The 27,522-nt window shown below is 41.3% G+C and overlaps 1 protein-coding gene across 3 annotated transcripts in view; it reads right to left on the reverse strand.

Moving 5' to 3' along the window:
- znf423 (zinc finger protein 423) overlaps positions 1 to 27,522 on the reverse strand; it is a 149,083-nt gene that overhangs the window by 106,010 nt on the left and 15,551 nt on the right. For 2 of the 3 annotated variants that reach the window (XM_026927148.3, XM_026927150.3), the window contains exon 2: positions 12,570 to 12,629. In XM_026927148.3, coding sequence (XP_026782949.1) covers positions 12,570 to 12,629 — 60 coding nt within the window. The remainder of the gene's footprint in view (positions 1 to 12,569; positions 12,630 to 27,522) is intronic. The other variant, XM_026927149.3, reaches the window with a different exon arrangement.

Below are 27,522 nucleotides of genomic sequence, written 5' to 3' on the forward strand. Positions count from 1 at the left end.
CCGTTCTGTTGAATGTATCATCGTGTTATCTGCCTACATGCATGCACACATAGTTTACCTCTAACACACAATTCACTGTCCAGCATTATAATCTGCTTTGATCATAGAAATGTGTACTTACTATTTTACTAAAAAGGAAGACGTAAACTAAAGCTCACACATAGGTACCATCTTAAGTGCTGCTTCTAAGAAAGGGCTCTATTCAGAGTTGGTGGCTTAAGTTTAAAAGGTAGAAGTCAATATTTATGCGGGTAAAGTTCTTCATATTCAGGTTTACACAACTGCTTATGTTGATTTTCTGGGTGGCCTATTCAGAGTATTGAAATTGCCTGTGTGTAGTTCATGCCTCTGACAGAGGTTATCATTTTCTTCTGTAGAATTGTATGAGATGGGGTTTTTCAGTAGCGTCTAGACCATTGCCTTTAAACACAAGCACTTGGCTTTTAACCGCCAGAAATTATGGGATAGAAAATGTGGACTGAAACATGACAGATGACATTTTTTTCTTTGCTGTCAAATATTTTTTCTTTGGTGTTTGATGTAACATAAAAGCAGGAGACAATTTAAAAAAAAATTTAAAAGAAAGACTAAGACAATAATATTGTCGAAAGGAGAAGATGGCAAGCATTCTAATAAACATCCAAAATGAGTCTAGTGTGTTGCTAATATAGTGTTACATGAATAGTCCTAGGTGTAATCATCAGTGCAAATTTGGTTTAATTTAGCAATATAGCTTTAAGCATCATTATTCAGTACTTTATTCAGTAAAATAGCACTTGATCCAGTACTTTTTTTTTTTTTGCTAGAGGTACAGCAACAGAAAGTGTGAAGCTTAGGTTGGTGAGAAATGCTGTATCTGCTGTTCGGAGATGCAGCTAGTGACTGGAAAGGCCACAAAAATTATTATTATAATAAAACAGCATTCCAATTGGTTCCACCATTTTGGAATTGTGGAGATAACTATCATATGTCAGCAGTTTCTTTTATTCACATTACAACGAGACAACAATGTTTTCAGATCTCTTGTCTTTAAGAGATGTGATTCAAAAATATGTTTTCTACTGTCGGAAGCGCTGTTTTATTGTGGCTGGACATAGCTTTTTAAAATTTAAAAAGTTAGTGTGGACTAAGCATTGGGCCCCTGGAGGACTAGTGGTTAGGCCATGGCACTCTCACTGCAGCAGCTTGGGTTCGATTCTCGGCCAGGGAACCAAACACAGCCACAGAGGTTGCACACGGCAGCACACTCCCAGTGCTGGTCCCAAGCCTGGATAAAACTGGGGAGGGTTGTATGGCATCAAGCATAATAACTATGCCAAATCAAATATGCAGACCAAAAGAAGAAGAACATCAGTGTGGACTAAGCCTTAAGTTCAACGTCAGAATCACACGTACCTGAAACATGGCAAATTCCGCCCTACATACGCAACTGCCTGAGTAAGCCTTAATTGTTTAGTTGTTGATTTTTACTTTTATGTTTTAACACCTTTCTGCTGCTATATTGTCTATTGTCTGTGTCTTATATTATCTATTGTCTCTCATCTGCTGCTGTAATACTGGAATTTCCCATCTGGGATAATAAAGTCTTATCTTATCTTATCTTGTGTTATTTTGCTTAATGCTAATTAAGCAAAAGGGAAGGAGATGTATGGATGGTGGGCTCTCTCTGATTGCTCCTTTCCATCACTGTGTCATATGGCAGCAGAGGAAAGACCCACACAGTCTCACACACTACGCATACCTGGATTTGGAATAAACACAGAGTCAGGGTGTATGTGAGGAGGAGGAGGAGGAGCACGCTCAGCTTAGCAGATATGTTTCAGTGTGCCATGCTGCCAAGCCCTTGATTGACACTATCCTTTATCAAAGCTGCTGTTGAAAGTCGCCCACATCAGCATGTAAGCTAAATGACCTTGACATGACACACCGAGGCACAGAGAGAACAGAAAGAACAATGACACACATGCACCCACACATTCACTCTCATACCTCCACATTTCTGTGTCTGTGTGTGTTTTAATCAGTAATTTACAGTGGGGTGTGTGCTGCTGGCCGTCCCGAGTGAGAGAGGTGTGTTAATGAGAGTGTGGGGGTCCCATAGGAGCCCCTCTACCCTACCACAGATCACCTCATGGTTCCCTCAGCCAGCTGGAGCCCCTGGCCCTATCTCAGCAGTGGGCCATTATCTCTGAGTCACAGCCCGTCCCAGCGCCAGGAGCCTTCACACACACACACACACACACACACACTCTCTCTCTCTCTCGTCAACACACAAACATGCATGTTTTCCTGCACTGGTTTAAAGAAAATACTAAATGTTGTAAATATTAAATATCTCTTATATTAATATTACACTTATATGTAATTAATTGAAAGGGGATGTGTAAACATTTAACTAGGGGTGTAAAGTAACAAACTACATATTCTCTAGTTACAGTTACTGAGTACATGTATTACTTGTATTATTTTTACATGTAGTATTTTTACTTTTACTTGAGTTTTTTTTTTTTTAAATAAAATTTTCAACTTCGCTACATTTTAAGCTTCGTATCGGCGGAACGATACGAGACCCTCACTGCTCGCCAAGGTTCATGAAGATACCCTGTTACCAGCTGGCACTGCGCAGTGGTGATAAGATTTTGCTGGAAACGTGACCAGGCCCAACAACATACCGGCCGATATCTGGAAGACTCTCGGAGAATGTGGAGCAGCATTCCTAACTGCACTCGTCAACCGCGTCATAGCCGAGAACAAACCTCCCCGCGCTTGGACGACCAGCATGAACAAGCCAATCTCGATAGGCAAGGGGGATGTCAGTGAGTGCACCAACTACTGGCCAATCCAGCTATCATGTCATGCGATGAAGATATTCGAGTGTTTGCTGAACCGGCGCCTCCGAAGCATTGTCACCCTAACGCCTAACCAACGCAGCTTCATCAAGGGACTTCAAACCACCGACGCCAGTCACGCTGCCCAGCTGCTGATGGACAAGCATAGGGAGTAGAATAATACATTGCATGTGGCATTTCTGGATTTAGAAAAGGCATTTGACTGGGTACCTATCGCTACAATCCTACAGCGTCCTAGAGGTGTACCTGAGTTGGGTCCAACTTCTTTACTGCAACGTCACAAGAGCGGTTCGAGGCCCAGCTGAAATTTTCCCACCTTTTGGCATCACCGTTAGTGTCCACCAAGGCTCATGTTACATGTAGTGACGAACACTCTATCACCAATAGCACTCTCCGATTCTACCCTGGAGAGACCCAAAAGCACTGGATGGACTGCATCAAAGAAGATGAAAGTGCTGACTGTTGCCCCTGATGACGCCCTGGACCAAAAGAAGTGGAGAGCAGCATTCAAGCATGTGGACCCTGCACCAGGGTGGGAAAGAAGAATTCAACTTTGCTACATTTATTTTTAAATTTTTTTTACAGAATGTTTTATTTATTTATTTTTTACATGTTACAGAGTAAAAAACAATGCATTTAACACTGTAAGACAATTAAAAGACAGTATGTGCAAATTTTAAATAAGGCCATTACGGGGTGCAATCAAAATAAAGTTTTCTACAGAAAGTCTACACTTCAGGAGCCAAATACTTAGTAAGCAGCAGCAATGTCTGAGACAGTGGAGACAGATGAGCATCCCCAGCCCAATTGATCAGTTTTAAATTGTTCAAAGGAAAGAGCATGACAATTAACTGCAAATGCTGACACGCCAAAACCTGTGAAGATATCGACAGTTCACAGCTTAATATCTAACCTGTAAAAACATGGACAGGCAGCCATTAACTAGCTGAGTGAGCTAGACTAGCTAGTTTATGGTATGTACTAAATGTATGATATCACTTTGATGTTCTGCAGAGATTGCCTGTTGTTTTAAATATATCTCACTGTCTCCTACAGCCTAGGTAACACTAGATAGATAGTTAACTATGTAGCTAGAACCGTGTATGAATTAACATGAGCCAGCTAGTTAATAAACCCCAACAACATTTGGCTAAGTTAGCTAGCCACCTAATGTTACCTTTCTTTATACACTGTTGATAATCAAGGTGCTGTTCAATTCAGCATAGCTGGAACAGAATAGAAAAAGAACATTTTCAGATTGTGTCAATTGTAGACAGGTAAAAAACTCATTTGTTAAGTAATTACTCAAGCAGTTCACCAGACGACTTATTTACTCTTACTTTTTCTTCATCATTACTTTTAAGTGAATTATGACTACAGTAGCAGTACTTTTATTCGTCAATGTGTTTTGAACTCTTTCCAATGCATTTAATCTACATCTTTTTAAAATACAAATTTAAGACTACGTTTAATTTAAGATTGTTTATGTAATTATTAGGGATGCAGTGATCTTTGTTTTACATACAATACATTACTTATCCAACATGAAGCCAGCTCTCTGTAAGCTTCTGCTTTAAAACAATCTATATCACATGTTCATGTGAAGAAATTGTGTCTTGTCAATAAAATTTGCCAAATGATTGGATCAGAAAATGCCAAATTTGATCCAATACTGAGCCAATATTTCAATATCAGATCAGAACACTCCTCATAACTGTCTGTTATAAACAGGAAACACATTTAATCTGCAGTTTTATCTGGTGTTCTCCATACAATCTAAACTAAATTAATGCTAAGACTTCCATGCGGCTAAACCTCATTTAGCAATTTACCTCAAACGACTGCATTACACTTGAATAAAGCGTATAATTGAATCATCTACAGCTGCTCCATGGACATCTCAGCCCCAGGACACGTAAAGACACACTCAAACACTCTCAAACTAGACAAATACAGCTATAGCCTTTCTGAACAGAGGGCACATTCATTATGTGCAATATATTAACACAGTGTACAAGATTTACGCAAAGCTAAAGACCCAAAGCCAATGCTAATATGAGGCATCTGTTCCAAAACAGATGGACAAGAGTGTATTGTATTAAACTAATATTGGGTCTTGTCTTTGGAAATTCTGGCTTTCTTTCTCTTTAAATTAGGCACTTTAATAAAGCATACCAGATTACTGGTACATACACGCAAAATAGCATGTCAGCTTATTATTATTATTAATGGAGGTCCATTATATTACCATTATACTACTTTGAATGTTTTTTATTTTAGAGTCTTACTATTATCAGAAAAAAAATATTAATGAAGCTTTTATATATCTGGATTACACAAAGTCATGTTAGTACGTAGAGGGAACTGTTTAGATATCAATGTTACCCCAACCCACCCACCCACACACACACACACACACACACACACACACACACACACACACACACCACCTCTCTTTCGCTCTCGCTCTCTCTTAGGGAAGACAAACAGCCATGTTTGTGTGGGGTAATTAGATGAGGAGAAGTGAATTAGTAGAATCCACAGAGCAGTCGTGTAGCTGAGCACAGCCCCGCCTTGCAGGGACCTGCTAATTACCCCTCGTTAGGTTGATATGTCCCCCCCCCCTTTTTTTAACGGTGCAGCGCTGCCACCGTAGTGAGAGAGAAAAATAATTAGCGTCGGATCGACGCTGGGCTTTACGGACTCTGAGAGGCATCCTCCACACTGAGGGGAGGAACGACGAAAAGAAATCCCCAAAAATGATAATGTGAGGACCATGACTGAACATCGGTGGTGGAGTAGTGTACAAGCACATGGCACATTCATCACTGCGATAAACGAGAATTGCATGACACAAAAGGGAAAATGTTCAGGTAGTTGGAATGCTCCTATCCCACTTTTCCTATTTCAAACTGATACTGATATCAGAGCAGTGTATAGCGGCTGATCTCTGTAACACAGATGTGATGCTGACATCATCACAGTAACTGAGAGACTCGCTGTAAGCATGTTTTGCTAAGTTATGCAGAATGTCAGATATTTAATGGTGGCATGCTTTATGTTGGTGTCTTTAATGTTCATGAACTGTGTCATGTCAACGTAATACAAGTACATGGCATAAAATACATCAGTGGATGTCTAATCCGATCTGATTCCTGACCCGCTCAGTCACTGTGGGAGTCACAATACATATGAAAATTTATACTGCAGCGCTGCTGAATTCTCAATTCTAACTGGTAAGAAGGTTAGAGCTGATCTGGCTGCAAGGTGTATATGAATGTGCGTGTCCTAATACATCATCATTTGTATAGTAAGAACCCATTCACAAGGATTTATATGGTGGATTCTCAACAAAGACATGTAATTATTGATCTGGTGAAGTTCTTTTTTTTTGTCTGAGAAGATTTATTTTAGCATTTTTGGAAGGAGTCTCCAGTGTCAGAGCTTTATAACAGTCAGAGATAAGACAGTGCTTTTAAGTTTTCTCACACTAGCAAGAAGTAAAATGACGAGCTTCAATTTAGCGTTTTATCAAGTTCAAGAGAAAAAAGAGAGGCTGGTGAGGGAAAAATGGTTTTTAGCTACTTAACTGATAAGTGGAATTATTTTGTTTCACAGACATTCTACAACATTAAATATGACAATAAACAGATAAACAAATACGTGTCATTCTTTAATAGATATTAATAATTGTTAGCATTGAAAAAACTGCTGTGGTATAAGAGAAATAAAGCACTTTAAAACTTGCAAATTAATCAACTTTGGGGTTCATTACATCACCCAGTCATTACCCTGTTGCACTTTATTCCTTATATAAAGCATTGTGAAAGGGAGAAATCCTATTGGGCAAACCCAGAAAACAGACAGAGAGAAAATAATATAGGTGTTTTATATACAGTATCTAAAATGCATTTGAGTCATTCACCCACAGGGATACATTCAATGAGACACATGCTCATACACACATCCCCTCTGTGTACACACAACACCTATACGCATTGCTCTGAACAGAAGAGCCATCAATGTGCTGTTCTACACTGGAAAAACTATCAGCTCCAACTTCAACAAGACCTCTGCTCTTTTTTCTCTTACAAAAACATCTACACTACAAGGCTGCCTTTCAACTCCACCTCATACACACACACACACACACACTCCACCTCATACACACACACACACACACACACACACACACACACACACACACACATACGCTCAGTCATGAGCCAAGTGTGAAATGGATCAGCTGGGGTAAGAGTGTGTTAGCACACTACAGACACAAAGAATTCCTCTCTTCCTTGAGGACACGAGTCAGATGGATGCAGTTCTCCGTGCTCGATTAGGGATGTCTGATCTCATCACTTAACTACAGCCCAGCTGTCTGAATCCATTACCTGTTCTGTCTCTGAAACAGCTTTTTTGCCTACTGAACAACAGTCTTTAGCTCACTTATATTCCTTTCAGATGAACATCTTTAAGGAATGTGTTGATCAGTGTATTACGGTTGGGTCATATGATGATGATGATGTAATACTAATATTGTGATACATGTGACACGGGCATTATTCATCCTTTTAAAACATAGATTCCATAAACCTAACTGGATAACAAAATATGATTTTGTACCAACTATTTGTTTTCTATTTTTTAAGTCATTGATTTTTGCTGACGCACAATAACAATATATCCAAAAACCTGATATTTCTGTGATATTTTGTTAATGATTAAAAGGCTGTCTCTCCTGATCTCCTCTATACAAAAAAACTTTTTCAGCAATATGATTACTTAATTAACAGTATCATATTTATGTATTTAATATGACCCTTGAATGGCATTCCATCAGTTTTTGAGTGACCTGGAAACATAACTTTCAGGGTGACATACTGTTCCTACAACAAACTGTCAGATAGTGGAGTCAGACTGTGGTGCTGGACTTAATACTACTCTTTGCTCGTGCTGAAAAATCGACTTAGGCCTAGACTTCACTAGTGCTTCTTCACTGCAGCCTGCTTACGAAAGCCACGTTGACTGTTTGTCTATAATACATACAAGATTTTTTGAATGCAATCAAGCAAACGCACAAGACTGTGTGATTGTCTTGACCGGTAAAAGGCCAGGTTTTGGTCTCCACTGAGACAGTCTTGACAGCAATGCTGGTAAATAAGCCATATATAAATCACCGCACTATCACTCAGTTTACATGTATTTCATCCCTAAAAAGTCCTGATGATCCCGTTAAGCTCAGATTGGTATTTACACACTAGGGAAAGATGGGACAGGGCCCCTGATGGCCCAGTGCTTGAGCAGGTGCAGGCAGACTGTGTGTGTGTGAGTGTGTGAGTGAGTGAGTGAGTGAGTGTGTGTGTGTGTGTGTGTGTGTGTGTGTAGTGGTGTCTCTGGGGAGCGCAGGCCCTAACACAGTAAACATAGGGACCTATTTAAAGCAGGCCTCACTGTGGCTCTACTGGCCTACGCTTGCTATGTTTCCACAATACAACGCAGCCCCCTGGGGACCCTCACCATCCTCCTCCACCACCTCCCCGAAAATACAGTGTACCAGCCTCTCCCCCTCGAGGGTCCAGCACCCAGTGCCCTCAGACCCGCAGGGACCGAGCGAAGAAAGGAGGGATGATGAAAGAGAGCGTCATGGAAGGAAGGGAATTAGAAATCACACGTGCACATCCACAACACGAATGGGATGACAGCTGCTCCCCAACGCCGTCACCTGTTTCGGGCCAAGGCTTTATGAGACACACAAGACGGGCTTACATATACACACACACACACACACACACACACACACAAGCGCTGATACGTACATACAGACACGCACACCAGACACACACCTCCCCTTCACACATTAGAACTGTTTTCCTGTGGCTGCCTTGGGGAAATTAAAAATATATTATGGACCTCCAGAGGTTCATGCAAGGAGATGGAGAGAAAAAAAGGGAGATAAATGAGAGAAAGAGAGAAAGAGAAAGAGAGATAGAGGGAAATGGAGTTCTTGGCTGTGTCCTCTTTTCTAAACTGTCCACTGCATCACCGGGAGCAGACGGGCATTACTGAATCGGTAGTGGAGCAGAGAGGAGGGTCATCATTTCTCCTCTCCTTCTTCTCCGCTCTCCTCCCTCAATTCGGAGGAATAAAAACAGAGCTCAGCTTCCCCAGATGCTGCCTGGCTCAGGCTCAGCACACACTCCAGAGAGTCGCTGCGCGTGTATGGCCACGAGACTCACTGATATCTCACTTATACATTCACCCCTTGAACACACACACACACACAACCGGGATACAACCTTTCCTCATTATATTATGTGCTAGATTTGACAGTATGAGCCATTAAGGGGTTCATAAATAGTCTTGGCTCTGCACCCCCACTGCCAAATAAAACCCCGCCAGCACAGCGCCCATATATGTGCAATACACAGGTGATCCAAAGCTCACAATGTGTCTGAGGTTACAATGTCTCGCCCAGTTAGAAAGAGGCAGGCAAAATCCAGGGCTGATGTGTCAGAAGTTCTGTTGGCGAGCCAATCACAACGAGAGGAAGTGAATAAAATAATTCAATTCAGATCCATTACAGCCCCTATTGGCCTGCACATGGGGATATGAGCAGCCTTTTTCCACCATGAATCATAGTCAGGGACACGTACAGGCTCGGACAGGGTTCATGTGTATGTGAGGTTTTCTTCTCAAAGATTTGTGAATCATTTGGTTTGTTTTACAAATTAAAATCTCTCAAACTACAGTCTCCAGGATTCACGCATACGTGTGTGCTTGTGTGTATGTAAAAAAACACATCATTAGCACTTCATCACGAAGCAAGAAAAATGCAATGTTTAACTTCACAGCTCTGATTGCACTATTAAAAACAATTCCCTCTCCTTAGAAAAAAAATGACAAAGTTACATCTTTCAACATTCTGCGTCTCTCTTCAACTCTCCCTTCTTCTCTCGGATTCCACCCCCAACCCCCCTGCTGTCTCTGTCTCTCCCTCGATCTGAGTCTCCAGTGTGAGACCTGGCTCACATTCTGCTTTTTCTCCTTCCCTTCTCTTCCCCTCTGGGTTTGGGAGGGACGCTTGTTTTTCTGTCTCGGGGAGCATGGAATGGAGAGAGAAAGAGAGATAGATAGAGAGATGGAGGGTTGAGGTGGAGGGGCGCACCTCCGGTCCTCTCCACCATCGGGAAAAGGCCTCAGTCAGGTCCCCTGGGGCATGCAGGCCCCCCCTACTGCTCTTTCTAAACTCAACACACATTTTCCAAGAGAGCAGGGTAACTGAATTTAATACCAGGAAAAGCCTGCCAGTGTCCTTGTCGACATCATCTCCCAGGGAATAAAGGGAAGGAAAACTTTTTTTTGTGTTTTCCCCCATCTTTTTAAATAAGAAATGGCGAGCAGCCCCCTAGAGCCCCGGCACAGCAGCACAAACAAACACAACAAACACAGGAGAGCAGGAACGCAAGTGGGGCAAAGGAAGGAGAGACAGCAAGAGAAAATAAGAGAAAAGAAACAAGACAGAACCTTGAGGAGAAATGTGCGTAGAATAGAGGACCTGCCTCCGCATACAGGGAGAAGAGGGGTGATAAAAACTCCCAAACACAGCTAGTTTGAGCACGACAGGGACAAAAACAAGGGAGCGATGGAAGACTAGGAGGAAGAGAGGAACAGCAAAAAGGGGGGGGGGGGTTTGGTTGGGTTGTTTAGTGAGAGCTCAGGGACTCCCCTTCCTGCTGGATCTCACACACGCAGCGCTTTGTAGCCACACAGGACCGCAGTCAGCACCCCTCCCACCGCCCCCCCACACTCCCCCAGGGCCGCTTAGGAGAGGCCCACGTCATCCTGTCACCCCCCTTGGGCCCTCTCTTTCCTACTCCATTCTCCCTGCTGAGCTCACCAGCCCTTCCTAACTCACACACACAGCCACATATGCTATCACCCTATCTCCCAAACTCAGAAACACTCCTACAAACACACACACTCTTTCTCTCCAGCTGGCTGGTGGTTTCCAAATACAGCCTTCCAACACAAAGAGTTCAACTTTAGAGAGATCGCTCACACGTAGACCAGTTTGATGTGGTGTACAGCATCAATGCTGCATGAGCTAACCTTGTAATCATGATGCAATCGCAGCATAGACTCTTTCACCGACCACGCTCAGGAGTCAGGAGTGATTGGAGCTGAAGAAATGCATGAGGCAAGTAGACTTTGTCTAAAAAAAGGCAGATCATTAGGATTCTTTCTTCAGCTGCACAAAGTACTGGAACTTGCCATTAGCCAGTGCCAGTTGTGTGGGTTTTCGTACCTGTTCAAGATTGAGAGTTCTTGGTACTCAGGGGCAGGGCTAAACGCAATGTTCACTGATGATTACTTACATATGCTATACCACAAGGTGTAACAGCACATGCACTCAACCTTCTTTGACCAATGACCCAATTTTAAAAGCTTAAATTTCTTCTGAGATTTTCAGTTCTATGCTAACATGGCAGTTCCCCGAAGATTGGATTTTAACCAATGCCAGAGCACACCGTACTTCAGTAGGCTAGAAACTGCAATGTTGCCCATGTGCTGGCATAAACTGCAATATATAGCATTAGTATATTGTATTTTATAGCTTTTCTAAATAAAAACCATGAATACGCCATGAAAGTATATGCTTGTTTTTATTTTGATTAGCCATTCTGTGCGCTGCCAGTGTTCGATGTAAAGGCCACGTTAATTACTAGTATGTCAGGCACACTGCTGCTCCTGCGGTCTTGTGTAAAATGAGCTTAAGACCTCCAAAGTGAATGAATGCTAATGAAATTTTAATACTACTACTACAACTAATAGTAATAGTAATACTAATACTAATAATTATGTTTCAATTACCATTGAATATTCCATAAATCAAGTTTATATGCATACGCATTCCATAAATCAAGTTTATATGCAGCTGATTTGCTGATGTTATATAATCAGAAAACAGTCACTTTTACTGTAATCACTGTGACCATTCCAGTCATCTCTCAAGTTCTTGGGAAATGAACTACGCTCCCTTGGTTAATGTTTGGTTTCTGAATGTGCAGTGGAAAAACAGCCTTAGCGGTCTTATCAGGCTGTGATCGGATAACTGTGATCACATTTCCTATTATCATTCTTATGAGTTATAAGACATTTGGATCTATTGCTCTGTGAGAGACAGCACATGACTCATGGGGCCCATACAAAAATCGAATATATGGCAACGCGGTTTCAGTATACGCCAAGCCAACGCAGAATATACTGCCATGTATTTTCAGCATGCTCCATTTTCATTTGGGGATAAAGACAGAAATGCGAGCTTCAGACCGACGCACAATTCAAACCAGGCTATTGAGATTTTGCCAAAGAGCCAGACTGAGCTGAAGGGAACCCATAAGTCACGAATGTATACGTCCGCCATATTCTGCTCACAAACCTCTAAGACAGGAAGCAGCCACAAAACCTCCACTCTAGTGTGCACCTGGTCACTGTTCTCCTGTGTCTTATGAAAATCCTTCTCTCCACCTCTCTATCCTGATCTCCTTCCCCCCTTCCCTCCCTCCCTCTGAGTGTACAGGCCATGTGGAATTGATATTAGAGATTGGAGTGACTGTGGGAGTTGCAGAGAAGTCAGAGGAGACATATTGCAGGTGTTTGTGTGAGCACTGGCTGGAAGGCACCATGCTACTTGTCACAAAGGTAGGGGGAACATACCTGCTGGAGCCGAGGAATCCCAACTTCCTGCACATTCGGCCGAGTCTGCCTCCTCCACTGCTACGGAGCAAGAGAGCAAGAGAGAGAGAGCAAGAGATTAGGTATTGTTTGTGTTTGTAACTGAACCACATACTATACTTCCAAGTAATGCACTGATAAAGAGCACTGTTTACAGTAGAGCACCGTGTTAATGGTGCCATATAATGCCTAATATAATGTGCTGCATCTAAATGCATCATGTACATCAAACGCTTTTATTGAGTGCCTCTGAATGCCTGCATGCGTGCATGCGTGCGTTCTTTGTTTGTTTCCTTCTGTACTAATTTCAGAGGTGCAAAAACAGGTAACAGCGGCAGGGAGATGAGAGGAGGAAAGTGATGATGAAGGCTTTCCTGGGCATAGCGGGGGGAAGGAAGCCCCACTGGCACACAAACAGGATACAGGCGAACTCAGCACACAATGAGCACTTACACCTCGCCCCCCCCTTTCCCTTCTGAAAACCCCCTACAGCCCTTGAGCACGGCAGCGCACTCGCACACACAGGTTATGACTAATTCTAGGCATTAAACAATTAAAAGGAATACTCCAACATTTTTCAACTTAATCTCTATCCACGGCATTTGTAGGACATGTGTGATTACCACAAGCAAGAAACTCAACCCGCTTCCCTGTAGTGAAAAAAGAACAGAAAACCTGGTTACTTGAAACTCACTTTCTAAGGGCAGTTGCTGAATTCTGTCAATAAATATTTAAAATCTGCAACTACGTAACATAAATTGAACACTATACCTGTCACGAACATAATAATAGCATCTTTGGATAAGAAAAACATAAGAGAATGTCTTATCCAAGCTGTATGTGGTTTGCAAAGACTGGAGCAATACAGTAAAAAGTAATTCTGAGGGTGTTTGGTGTCCATGTACCATCAGATCTAAACACTAGTAACACATAATTACAAATGCTTCCTTCTGAACAAGTAGCCCCTTTCTAAAAGTATAAATTATATAGAGACAGGGGGTAAATGAAAGTAAAAAAGTAATATAAAGTGTTTTAATAAAATGTTTAGCCACCACAAGCTACCAGAATAGCTTCAGTGCACCTTGGCATAGATTCAAAACCTGCCCTTAGACTTCCATTTTAAGTTAGTTAGATTAAACATGTTTATTGTTCTTCTCTCAGTACAGAGAAATGGAGCAACATTCTGCTATAACTGTACCTCCATTACAGATGTGAAAGATAGAGATTAAGAGTATTTCTTTAATAGTGCACACACACACACACACACACACACGTGCGTTGAGGTCATTTCTGGTCCTATACAAGCAGCAGAAGCAAAGTGGCTTCGGCACACAATTGAGTGTTTGAGATCCACTTTGAGGATTATGGGCAAAAGCAGAAAAGATGACTATCACTAATGATCTTCACAGGGGGGTGAAGACAGTCATTAAGAGATCAAACTAGCCACTAGAAATGAAGAGAGGAGTTTGCACAGGAGAGATTGAGGAAAAGGACTGGACAGATTAAAAGAGGTAGAGAAAGTTAGATATATATTGAGTTTTGATACTTATTATCAAAGAGACAAAAAAAGTCTTTCCTATATTATAATTAATATAATGCCCAGAGTAATGTAACACAATATATTTAGCTTTTTCAAACAACTGAGAGAGGAGAAGAGAGGAGAGATTGGAGACTGTGGTTAGATGTACTCCTCCTGGCACAAGACATCATGGCAAACCACTTCCTGCTCTGATTGAATCGAGGGAGGAGGGAACACAAGCAGGAACTGCACTGTCTCTGCTAGCTATGCTGCATTCCTTCCACATTATCATAGCCTTAATTACACACAGACACCGACCCTCTCTTTCCCTTTCTTTTGCTCTCTCTCTCTCTCTTACACACACAGACACACACACACACACACACACACACACACACACACAGAGCAGGACCGAGGATATTTCTTGGACTTTGTACATTGCTGCCTCCCAGTCTGCGCTCAGCAGGGCGGCCGGTGCAAATTCAGCTCCAAGTTTGCACTCTGTGTGTGTGTGTGTGTGTGTGTGTGTGTGTGTGAAGCCAAGGCTAACAGGTCTCCATGTTTGCTCTGTCAGAAGGCTGCAGCCCCCAATCCACTGCACATGGCCAAAAGGACCAGCCAGTTACCGCACACAAGGTTCCTCGGCCCAGAAATAACAGCACACCTCCTCTGAGCTCATTAAAGCTGGCACTATACATCCTAAATCCCTCTCTTTCTGTTCCTTCTGGTTCATTTCTCCTCCTTTTTCTACTCTGTTAATGATGTTAAAATTGCACTCAGTTCCTGCACTCACAGTCTTCCTTTTGGTTTTGGTGGCTGCATGTTCCTGTAGTGTGTGTGTGTGTGTGTGTGTGTGTGTGTGTGTGTGTGTGCGTGTGTGTGTGTTTCACACAGTACTCCCAAAAAGCATCACAGTCCATATTTCTCTAGCTGCTCTGCTGGCCTGGTTGACTCAGACGCCTTGCTGGAGTATTTTTCGGGAAAGGCACCATGCTGGCTCTTCTGGTTAACGCTCACTCTCTTGTTCTCTGCTGTGCTGGGTTAGGCCTTCCTCCCCCTGGCTTTGTGGTATGCTCCCTTTAGTCTGTAAAGTCTCACACTGTGGGCATTTTCCACTGCACAAAATGCTGGAACTTTTGGCACCATTTTGGCTTTTCCATCAGAATACCAAAGATTCCAGTTATGTACTGTTTGCCACCTGTTTAACACTGGTATGAACAGGTACTAAAGGTACTTACGAGTGGGGCCATTCATTTCTGATTGGTCATGCTACACACAAATGCCAAGTAAAAAACAGAATTTGGTTTTTCATCTCTATAATCCATCAAAAGCAATTTTGTGCTGTTTTATTTTTCAGCCTGCACAAAATTATTACATTTAAACTTATCAAAAAGCACACCTACACAAATAATGGCTTTTATAGTGAAACACATCAGGAACAAATCAGAATTACTTATGTAACACAATTTTTTTTGGTAGAAGGATAAATATGTTTTTTTTTATGGATTATTTTCAACATTTGGTTGAAACTAAAATCAATCTTACTTAATCATAGTGTGGAATTCTCAACTTGCTATTACAGCTGATGAAATTTAATAAAGCATCAACAAGCCTTTTTTGCGTGACATTTGATTTTAGTTAATGTTAACCAAATGGTCAGTCAGACAAAACAACTCAGTACTTTTTCCAAATTTAACTAAAGCTCATCTTTCTTTTAAAGATGTTACAAAGCTACTGCTGTTATCTTACAATAATCCATGAAACACATGCCACACACATAGAGCAGGGACAAATTTTAGCACCTGTCATATAGTGTCATTACAGTGTACTTTCAAAGAAGTGAATGAGACATTATATCCAATTTCTTAAAGCTGGACATATTAAATAAATACCTAATTTACAATTTTCTCTTCACAATCCAGCAGCTTGGAAGAAAAAAACTTTGGTTTGTGTAACCCCAGACTATTAATGTGACTAAAACCACAAATGACAGGGACCCTGACAGCAAGACAAGGACTTCATCTCTACTTGCTGTCAATCTAGAAAGCTCCTCCCCTTTCTAGCCTAGACAATGTGGTATATGTGGTTTGAGGGTGTGAACAGAGCACAAAAGGGCAGGCCTCAATATTTTAAAATTGTGAAATTCTCAAAAAAAAAAACAAAAAAAACACCCAGATTTAGCTAACTTTTTTAAATGAAGAAAGAACACTGGACTTACCAAAGCAGCTGCATTTCTATGTGTTACTATATTATTTATATAATACACAGTATGTAATAAAATATAATAAGATGAATTTGAGAAACCACTTTACAATGCATGTCAGTTGCATTTCGCGGCTGTTTGATTCCCTAGGAGAAAATAACTCACGTGTATGAAACCTGAAAACCAGAGTGCAACATACCCGAGTGATACAATACCCAAGAAAGCGAGTCTCATATAACCCAAGTATTCTGATCTCCCTGAAAGGTCACTTTAGCCTTAACCATGTCTAACAAGTTGGACGTTAAATTCCTGAAGACGTGTCTTCCTAGAGGAAGAGAAAAACGGTAAATTACCCCCAATCAAAGCTCCGCTCATCCCCTATTTACCGCTTCATTAGAAGAGAGATATTGGAGTGTAGTCAGGCAGAGAGAGAGAGAGAGAGACAGAGAGAGGGAGTGTGGGAGTGTGGAGGAGGTAGGGGGTTACGCTAGACAAATGCCCTGCACCTCAAACACACACATGCACACACACTCATGGCTCTGTTTACCTGCAGGCTACAGAACAACAGCACCACACACAGTTGAGCCTGACTCCCTGACTAAACACAATGCAGCCAGCGGCCATGGCAGACCCCGGCCTCCTACACACTACTAAGACTGGACACCAGGCCAAGCAAAACACACGCACACACACAAACACACACAGGCATACATATTTAGTAAGAAACCACACACAAACACACACAGGCATACATATTTAGTAAGAAACCACACAGCACTTAAAATATTCACTGTGGCATTTATAAGTGAAATACTGGCATTTGGAGCTGAAATTCTGCATAAGCTTTTATTTCCAGATGCTTACATTTTTCTTACAACTATACACACAGAGACACGCACACCGAAAGAGCAAGATAGGACAGGATCCTTATGTGAAGTGCAGCACTATAGATGGCTCTTAAAGTGGTCTCTCTCCCTCCCTCCCTCCCTCCTCCCTCTCCCTCCCTCCTCCCTCTCCCTCCCTCTCATATGAATCAATCAAGTATCATGAATCAATCAATGAATCAGTAAATCAACAAATCAATGATAATGATTGATGGTAATGATAATAATTAAATGTAAATAAGAATGAGTAAAATGATCCTCTAGAACAGTGGTTCTCAAACTTTTTGTAGCCAGGAAGTCCTTTAGCTGTAAAATAAATTCTACATGAACACGAACCCACTGTTCACATACAGTATGAGGCTCATTATTCAGATGTGTACACTAATATTGTGCCATAGCAAATTCCATTCCTGACTTTCCCATTGACAGAACACATTAGATTGAAGTTGATATTATTTATAGGAACTCAGTAATAAATATAGGTAATGTTTGGTTGTGATCTCCACCACTGTACCAAAAATAAATAAATAAATAAATAAATCACCGACCCCCTGGCTATGCTTCATGGACTTCTTGGGGTCCCTGGACTCCACTTTGGGAACCACTACTGTAGAGGATATCGAGACCTCACGCAATGATCTAAACTAACTAAGAGCCATGCAATAAATGGAGGGAGATAAAGGCATAAATATAGAGAGATAAAGGAAAAAAAACATCATTAGAAAGAGATAAAAACACTCTTCTAATAAGAGCATTTTCCTGATGGTCCTGTGGGGAATCACTCTCCTTCATTAGCGGGAGGAATATATTTATCTATTTCTCATGTTTATTCCCTGAAATGTCCTATGTGTTCAAAGCATGGTTAATGTGAACCAGAAAGCGGGTGAAAGGCTGGGGGGTTGTGTGTGCTACCCAGCCATCACGCTCACTGTGTATAAATTGCCACTTACAAAGTGATCTAAAGAAAGAGGTGGCTATTTGAAAATTTCCTGTTAATAAAAAGTCGGGCTATGGCATAGCAGGAATCCTGTCAATTTGACAATTATTAATGACATTCATTTGCACTGATGTCTAGCTTAAGATTTGGCTATTCAACCTAAGTGAAAATGCATCATACTGCATTACCGATTGTTGCCAACTACTTAAAGTACCAGCCACGTGGTTTGTCAGGTTGTCATGGTTTGTCTGGTATGTCCTCTGGAGTGTGTGTGTGAGTGTGTGTGTGCATGCTAATTATTTCCTCGACTCTCCACCAGTCAATAATGATCTCTACGTCAAGGATACTATGATCCACCTCCATCATCCTGGAGGCATGGTGGTCCACACAGTTTGGCTATCTTCCTACTAACACAGCTACTAAACCTGATAATGAAGTATCTGAATCAGGGGTGTGTGTGTGTGTGTGTGTGTGTGTGTGTGCAGGACTACAGGTGGGCACTGTTGTGTTAAGCAGTGTTTAAATATACCTGTTACAAGTGGGAGTGTTGAAGACTTCTTGTGAGCCCTGTTTCCTTCCTCCATCAGCATCAGCTTGTAAATACTTAATACAGTGGGGCGCATAGTCTAATGATTACGACATGTTTTTGAAGCTTTACCTTGGATAACCTTAATGCACTCTTCTGCACCTGGAGGTAAAAGCTGTAGTGTGTGTGTGAGAAACTGACAATCTGCATCCATTTCAAGATCCAAAATGGCTACTTGTGACCCATGCTGACCATTACAGTCATTACATACCTGGTATTTGAATATGGCAATAATAATGTTATAATGTTAGTTAATTAAATATGAGTTGAGTTATAGTTATTTTATATGTGCTAATAATGAGTTCTGTATTGTCCTTTTAGATGCTGTTACGTCATTACACGGGGACTAGTTCACTGTTTGTTTATGTTAGTGTCAGTATGCTCGCAGGCTCCGGTGCAGATGGTTGTAGTCAAACCCATCAGCACTGGGCAAGAGCATAAACCCCGCTGATGTAAAGTTATGCTTTACATATAAAGTTCCTGCAACGGATTATCTTTGTTGTGTGCTTCTCTTCACGCCTCCACGGACACCGATAAACTAACGTTAAAGACGAGAGCACAACAATAATAATAATAATAATAATAATAATAATAATAATAATAACAACAACATCGCCTGGTCCAGTTTGGGTTGAAGCCTGTGCCTACTGTAGCCTCAGATTTCTGTTCCTGGCTGATTGGAGTGGTGGCCAACGTGGTCTTCTGTTGTTGTAGCCCATCGGCCTCAAAGTTTGATAGGTTGTGTGTTCTGAGATGCTTTTCATTTCACCTCGGTTGTAAAAAGTAGTTATTTGAGTTACAGTAACCTTCCTGTCAGCTCAAACCACTCTGACATCAAGGCATTTCCACCTGTAGAACTGCTGCTCACTGGATGTTTTTTCGTTTTTCACACCATTCTGTGTAACTCTAGAGACTGTTGTGCATGCATATCCCAGGATATCAAACCAGCCTATCTGGCACCAACAACCAAGCCACACTCAAAGGCACCAAGATCACATTTTTTGCCCATTTTGATGTTTGATATGAACATTACCTGAAGCTCTTGACCTGTATCTGTATGATTTTTTTGCATTGTCATACTGCCACATGATTGGCTGTTTGCAGGTATACATGTGTTCCTAATAAAGTGGATGATAATTGTACGGTATATTTTAATATATATGAATTTTGCATTACAATTTTGTATGGGCTGTTCGAGATACAATGGCGGCAACAACTTGTTTGTTGTCTTCTGTTAACTTGATTATTACTTGGTAATGAGCAAACCATCAATAAGGTTCATTGTAATTGTATCTGTGTCTCTGTTGTAGTTGAGACAAAAAAGAGTTTGCAGTGTTGGAACAAGCATGCATTTAACAATATTGCAGGCATGGGCAGTGCTCATTCCTTCTCTCTTTAAACTATTATTTAAAATGAAGTAGGAATAAAAACCCACTCTCTTCCCAAGGGCTGTCTTCTTCACAGATACACACATCCTTGACATAATTTATTTCTATATTATTAGAAATTCCTCCTCAGTTAATTACTGCTGTGTTGGAGTAAGCATACCGTGTTATTTGCATTTCTGTTAAGCAGTGTTAAACACTGACATTACCATTTACAGCATCCCCACACACACACACACACACACACACACACAAACACACACACACAGGCTAATATATAACAGTGTAGCTGACGGCAACAATGCAATCAGCGCTGCGACACCGAGAGTGGCAGGAGGGCAGGGATCAAAGGAGCGTGCCAAAAACGGCACGCCAAACACAGCTTTTACATTTCACCGCCAAGAGCAGTAGGCGGCCGGCGGCAGAATGACATAGGCTTTAATTGTTTTAAAAACGAGAGCAGAGTTTTTAATTTAACAGTGGCTGATGGTTATCGAGAAAAATAACACGCTTACAGGGGAAATGAATAAGCATCCTCAAACACACACACACACACACATAAACACACGTGCACGTAAACACGAATAAAACATCTAGAAGCCTGTCACAGGTATTACACTTATAATTACAATTCTATCACAATGCTGTTGAATTCTCTATTCCAATCAGTCAGAAGGTGTTAATTAATTTTCTATAACAGTAACTCTGACATCAGTGCCAGCTGCAAGCCAAACTACAGGTTTATATTATCGATCGACTTTTATGGCAGACACTCTACTTAATCTAAAGCTAATAAATGGATTTTTTTAAAAAAAAACGAGAAGCTTTCTGTAAGGAGACGTTCATTTAACATTTATGGAAGAAACCTCAGGTATCAGCACTTTGTAACGGTCAGTACATTTTCCGCTACAGGAAAGTTTTCAGGACAAAGGACTTTGTGCTTTCTGATTTCTCTGTAACATGACAAGGTGTGTGTTTTTTTTTTAACTTCAAGAGACAACAAATGAGAGTGGCTGGTGAGGGGACTACTGTTTACAGCTGCTATAACATAAGTGATAGCAAAAACGATCCTGTCTCATGGACTTTCCACAACATTAAACATAACTATAAATGTATGACATGTCATACTTTCATAAATTAAAAATTCCATTCATTGACAAATTGCTGCTGTATAAGAAGAATACACCACTTCAGGGACGTGCGGTTATAAGAAAATAACTTGACTGTGGTAGCAGCTCAATGAGAAACAGACTAATCAACACTGATTGTGTTTTATTCCTTCGTTATTTAAGCTGGCCACGATTGACTTTTGGAATACCCAATCATATTTCCAAATAAATGTATGTAGTTTATTGATATACATTAAATTATATTTTTAGTCCTAATGCTCAATAAAAGGCTTTGTTCTGTTTGTTTCTAACTATGTATTTGTCACAGTAAGATACATCTAACAAACTTTTATAAATGGCTTGTTTTTACCATAAATAAATTATCTATTTTTATGTTGTTTATTGCTCAGATACCACTTGTGTGTTTCGGTAATAAATCTCAGGAACATTTTTTTACTTTTATAACTAAATATCTTTCCATATTACTTTTAGTCTAGTTTTTATAATTATACATAATTAAATAATACGCTTTTAGATAAATAACTGAATAATAAGCCAGTAGTTTACAGAGATACTAAGTTATCATTTGTCTCATGCTTTCCATTTAGAGTTTTTCCTAAAAGACGGACAGAAATTTAATGTACTTTTTTAATGTTTAATGTCAATAGCTGTTCATTATTTCATTACTCCTGGGCTAGTGGCATAAAACAAAAGAAAATACAATTAAACCATACTCACAGTTGTTTGTAAGACAAGCAAATATATAATAATTGTGACAGGCCTTGTGAGAATTAATATTTAATACTGATAAAAAAAAAAGGAAGGGATGTTATTTCTTGACCAAAAAAAAAGAAGCACTTGATTATAAGTGCATAACAGTGTGAGAGCCTCTATTGAGCATGCACACGCACACACACACACACACCCACACACACACACACACACACACACACACACACACACACACACACACAGACACACTCGAGCCGCCTGCCTGTCACAGTGAGACCCCACACACTCATCCACAGCAGGTACGGCTTCAAAGGCAGGCTTTGCCTACCACCGAGCAGAGAGGGGAGTGATTGTTATTTAAACAGTCGTGTCAGTGTAGCATCGCTGAATCTGAATCTGAATGAATGAACAAAAGCCCTAATTGATGGAGCTGAGAGAGAGCATTATACAGACATAATTCTAATGACAACACAATGGAAGGTCAGATCGAGCAGCATGTACGTATTATCTTTTGACGAAAAGACAAAAAATGGTGAGGGAAGGGACAGGCAATCAGAAGGAACACAGACATTAGAGAGGGAGAGAGAGAAAGAGAGAGGGAGGAGAGCCTGAGAGAGCGAAACAGAAACACACTGAGCGAGAAATAAAGGAAGGAAAGAGTGACAGTGTAAGGAGTGTAAGGAGGAGAGACGTGTGGACAGGTTTGAGGCATAAAATAGAAAGAATCAAAAAGGAGAAGAGAAAAACAGAATTGTGCAAAACACAAAGGGATTGGAAAAGTGCAAGACAAAGAGAGAGAGAGAGAGAGAGAGAGAGAGAGAGAGAGAGAGAGAGCTCAGTGGGGTTGTCTCACCTGGGCCCCACTCCACTGCAGACCGTCTGCAGGAGAAACAGTCTCAGAATACCTAATGTGTGTGTGGAGGGCCGTGCTACACAGGCCTGCTACTGGCCCCGGGCCATTCTGTCTGATTAAGTCTTCTACACTTAAGGGATAAAACCCTGCTCTCCCTCTCTCCCACTGGAAGCCATTAGCAGCAGTGTATGTGTGTGTGTGTGTGTGTGTGTGTGTGTGTGTGTCCTGTGCATGCTTGAGCCCATGCATTTGAATAGGTCTAGGTGTTCAAAACTCTTTGCATGTGTGTGTATTTTGTCGGTACAAAACCACAACGCATCACACTGGGTCCAAAAAAAAGCTGGTTTTGCGGCCACTTTCCCAATCTGGGGCCTGTCTACTTCCACGATACCGGACCCTGGTGGATCCTGCAGCTACACATGTGCTTACACACACAGACACGCACACACACACACACACACCATGCATAAAACTCTGACCTTTTAGGATGTGGATTTGTTTTGCCTCTGTAAAAGAGGTCGGAAATAATTTCATAGACTACTGACCTCACACATAGCTTTGTCCAGTTAGTTTGCCTGTCTTTAAAAATACATAAAAGAGCAACACATCATTAGCAGGCATGTTACGTCCTCGCTTGAGTAGGCTTCTCTGCTTCTCTGTCGCCTTCTAACTCAAACCGGGATGGATTGATGCTTCTACTGAACCCCTTGGTAAAACACAAGGAAAGGCAATTATCATTTAACCACAGCAATGTATAGTGAAACGCGGCTGCTGTGAAAGAGCTGGGCTAATGAGCGGGCCACGGCGCATGTTCAGAAAACAGGGATGAAGTGATCGAGCACGCTGTCCATCACTGCCATCTTTCTGGGTTAATGATGCTTTAATGGATACTCTACTATGATGCATGCCCTGCCAAGGAGAGAGAGAGAGAGAGAGAAAGAGAGAAGGAGAAAAGAGAGGAAGAGAGATGGGGAAAGTCTTTTTCGTTTCCAGGTAATTAATAAAAGATAAAAGTCTGACTTGTCCTGCATGGCTTAATGGCTTTTAATAGCAGGGAGAGTGACGGAAACATGCACGGCTGGGTCTCCAGGCGCTCGAGCTCACATGCCTCCAGAGACACCGCCATCTTACTGCAGAGCAGAGAGGCCCTGCTTACCTGAGCTCTCTCTCTCCCTCACACACACACACACACACACACACACACACACACAGAAAACAAGAATATTTGTCATGCCGCTCTTGTTCATTTCTCTTCACATCTGCAGAACACCACAAAGGCAGCTGCCATTCTTAAAATACACCTAAATCTCATCTCTGAGAGGTCCTATGCAATTCAGGCAGACTTGATTAATTATACCTAGCTCATATTTATTTAAATCAGTGTACCACTGTAGGTATTTCAACTAAATGTCTTAGATCAAGTATAAAGCCAATACCATAATGCCATTATTTGGATGATAATTCTGCGCTAATTTGGGGTGACACGCATTTTTACCCGGAGAGTGCAGCATGGCTTGGTTGCACTCTCTAACCCATAATCCACTACAAGGGTACTATTTCTGCCACCACACAAGCACCTATGCTGAATTTGGTTACCCTTCTTGCCCAGGTACCATGCAAACCACGCCATGACACACAGGTTGAGTTAAAAGTAGTGTAGACCATCGATTGATCAAACACAATCGCACAGAAACTGTGCATGTCCCTGGCTGGAATTGCTTCTTTACCAGCACAAAAGTTCAGTAGTAGGCTAGGCACAAAAGTCATTTTTTGGTGGATTGGAGTAGGATAATCATTTTCATATATTCAATAAACTCAGTAATAATAATAAATTCAATAATTGTAAACAGCAATTTAAATTCTGATTTATTTTTATTTACCCAACAGTAACCTTTTCTTATCACTATTTAGCCTGATCTTATACTTCTTCCATGGGATACAAGTAAAATCCACCATCTTCTACTTATGGCTTCCTATTCACTTCATTTCCTCACTACATAGATTATAACACTCTACCTAGTGCCCTCATAAATAGTGCAGAAACACATTTGGATTCAGCCCTAGGAAATGCACTACTCGTGTGTATAATTTTTAATGTGGTAAGGTTTGCGCACAAACCTTCTCTGTATTTTTCACTAACAGTTATTGACAGGTTTGGCTGTGTTTGGGCGTGTGGGTAGCCATTAAGTGAAAGTGAAAACATTAAATAGTAAAATAGTAAATAGCATTTTACTATTTGAGTCTATTAAGTCACCACCTCAACAACTTCTCCTACTTTCACAGGTAGAGTTATGTGATGGGAAAGTGACAGACACTCAGCTGGGATATGGATAGCCCTGGCTTCACATTTGTTGTTGAGCCATGGCGAGCTGCTCTTGTACCTTTGTGTTATTAGTGTACCCTTTCTCCCCTTATTGACACCCCAGAGTTTTCACACTTCTCCACACACACACACACACACACACAATGTCCAAGCCATTAGCTCAAGCAACAAATCACACAGAACATATGACACTGATATTCTGATTTTCTCATTTACATGTCTGTATGCAGAAAATGCATTAGTGCAGTTAATCATTTCAGTATGAGCAACACCACTACAGCAACACACACAGACACACAGTAGCATTGAACTGCATCATGCGTGTCAGCAGAGTCACACACCTATTTCCCATCAGCTACCGCTGGCTAGAACATGATATAATTCTGCACTCCACTTAGTCACAGTCACGCAGGGTCTCTTCCTCTTCCACACCTTTTCTTTCTCCATTTCTTTCTCTCTCCTTTGCTATGTAAGGGAGATACAACCAAAAGTGTACATGGAATATATATATATATATATATATATATATATATATATATATATATATATATATATATATATTTTTTTTTGGATGGTACTGGTAACCTATATATCACACTATACACATATGAAAGGGTGATGTCAAAATGACAACTGAAATTTAAATGAAGGTTTTTTTTTTTTTAGAAACAAAGTCTTTAAAATTTTTCAATTACGTTAATGTTCTTAATATCCTATTAAAGCTCCATATAAATCACACCAAGCCATTTATTTATAAGCAGGCTCTTGTTAAATTTGTTTGTCATGTGGAGAGACCGGCAGCTGCTCTGTTCTACTGTGTGGCAGCTGAACATGATGCCTAATTTCCACTTGATGGATCCACAAGGGAATAACGCCTATAGCATAAAAACAGTGTGAATGTCGGTCTCCACAATCCCACAGGCAAATGTTGTACAAGAAATAATGTTCTAAGACAAATCCTATATATCAGTTTCTTTGTATTTTTGCTTAACCGTAACATAAATGGTACTTTGGTAGTCCCATTTACACCTCCCATTCCTAGTTTGACTGTTGTTGACCTTGCAGTCTCAGTATTTCCTCCATCCACTATAACAGCTGGAATGACGTATGGCAGAAGATAAGTCTTCATGCAGAAGCTCTAATGGCGCTCTTATCACTGAAACGGGCAACATCGCCCAATCAGGCTCTAAAACCCAGCCCTGGAGTGTGATGCTGGCATTTCCTGCTGGACAAGACTCTTCTGCCAGGCTCCGCCCCTCCTCCCAATCCATGTGTCTTGCACGCCCCGTTTGCCCAAAAACGACGCCAATCTTCCAACCCGAGCCTTCCCCCTTCCCAAAGAGTGCCATCAACGTCAATGGCCTGTCCTCAAAGCCTGGAGCAGGGGACAGCAAGGGAAGCTGATTAACCAAATACTTTTATCAGTGCTGAAAAACCCTGCGCCTCACAATAACAGCCTTAAAAAGGCAAACCAGTGCCGGCGGCCAGAAACAGTAGTGAGCTGGAGAGAGGGCAGCTCAAGGCTTACTCAGTGAAAGCAAACAATAAAGAAGGATGAGGTCCGGCGTGCAGCCACACTAGTTCTGCTTTTTCTGAGGACAAGAGCACTCCAAAATGCCTGCAGAGCCTTCCAGCTGCTGTCTCTACACACACATTCACATTGCAGCCTGGCAAGTGAAATGGACAGAGCTCAGGAATGAAGGACAAGAAGGGAAAAGTGGATGAAGAAAGCAAGAGAGAGAGATTTATGCTCTTGGGAAGACACAGATGATCAAAGAAAAGGATGGAGCTTTCTCTCCGTCTCTTTCTCTATGTCTCTCTCTCTATCTCTCTCTGTGTCTGATACAAACAGAGGATTTATGGAGAAAGACGAGGACAAATAAAGCCGTAAAAATAAACGACGTCATAAAATTGAAAAGTGCACAACATATAACGATATAAAAGTACTAAAAAACAAAACGGGTGCATACCATATCAAACAATGCAACAATGCAGCCATAAAAACTAAAATCAATGGTTAAACTAGAACACTGTCTGTCTCTGAATCATGAAGACCTACACTTAGCTCATTTTAAAGTCTACTGTGCATGGACTTGTGGGGACAGTGCACATTCACACACACACACACACAAAAAACCCCGTACACACATTCTCTGTCTCTCACACTTCCTCCCCCGTGGTGCACACATGGCACATTCCTGGCGGTGTGGAGCGAGGCAGCTCTGGCTCCTGCCTCCAACAGGCCTTTCCTGAGGAAAGCCCTAGCAGCAGTGTCACCTCTCCCTCTTCCTCTGACTCTCTCTCTCTCACACACAGATACATACACAAACATACACCAAGGCAAACATTTACACTCTCAGGCCACCACATCCAGAGTGTGTCAACAGTTATAGCACAGTAGTAA

This window comes from Pangasianodon hypophthalmus, chromosome 6 (assembly GCF_027358585.1).
Source record: "Pangasianodon hypophthalmus isolate fPanHyp1 chromosome 6, fPanHyp1.pri, whole genome shotgun sequence".
Lineage (NCBI taxonomy): Eukaryota > Metazoa > Chordata > Actinopteri > Siluriformes > Pangasiidae > Pangasianodon > Pangasianodon hypophthalmus.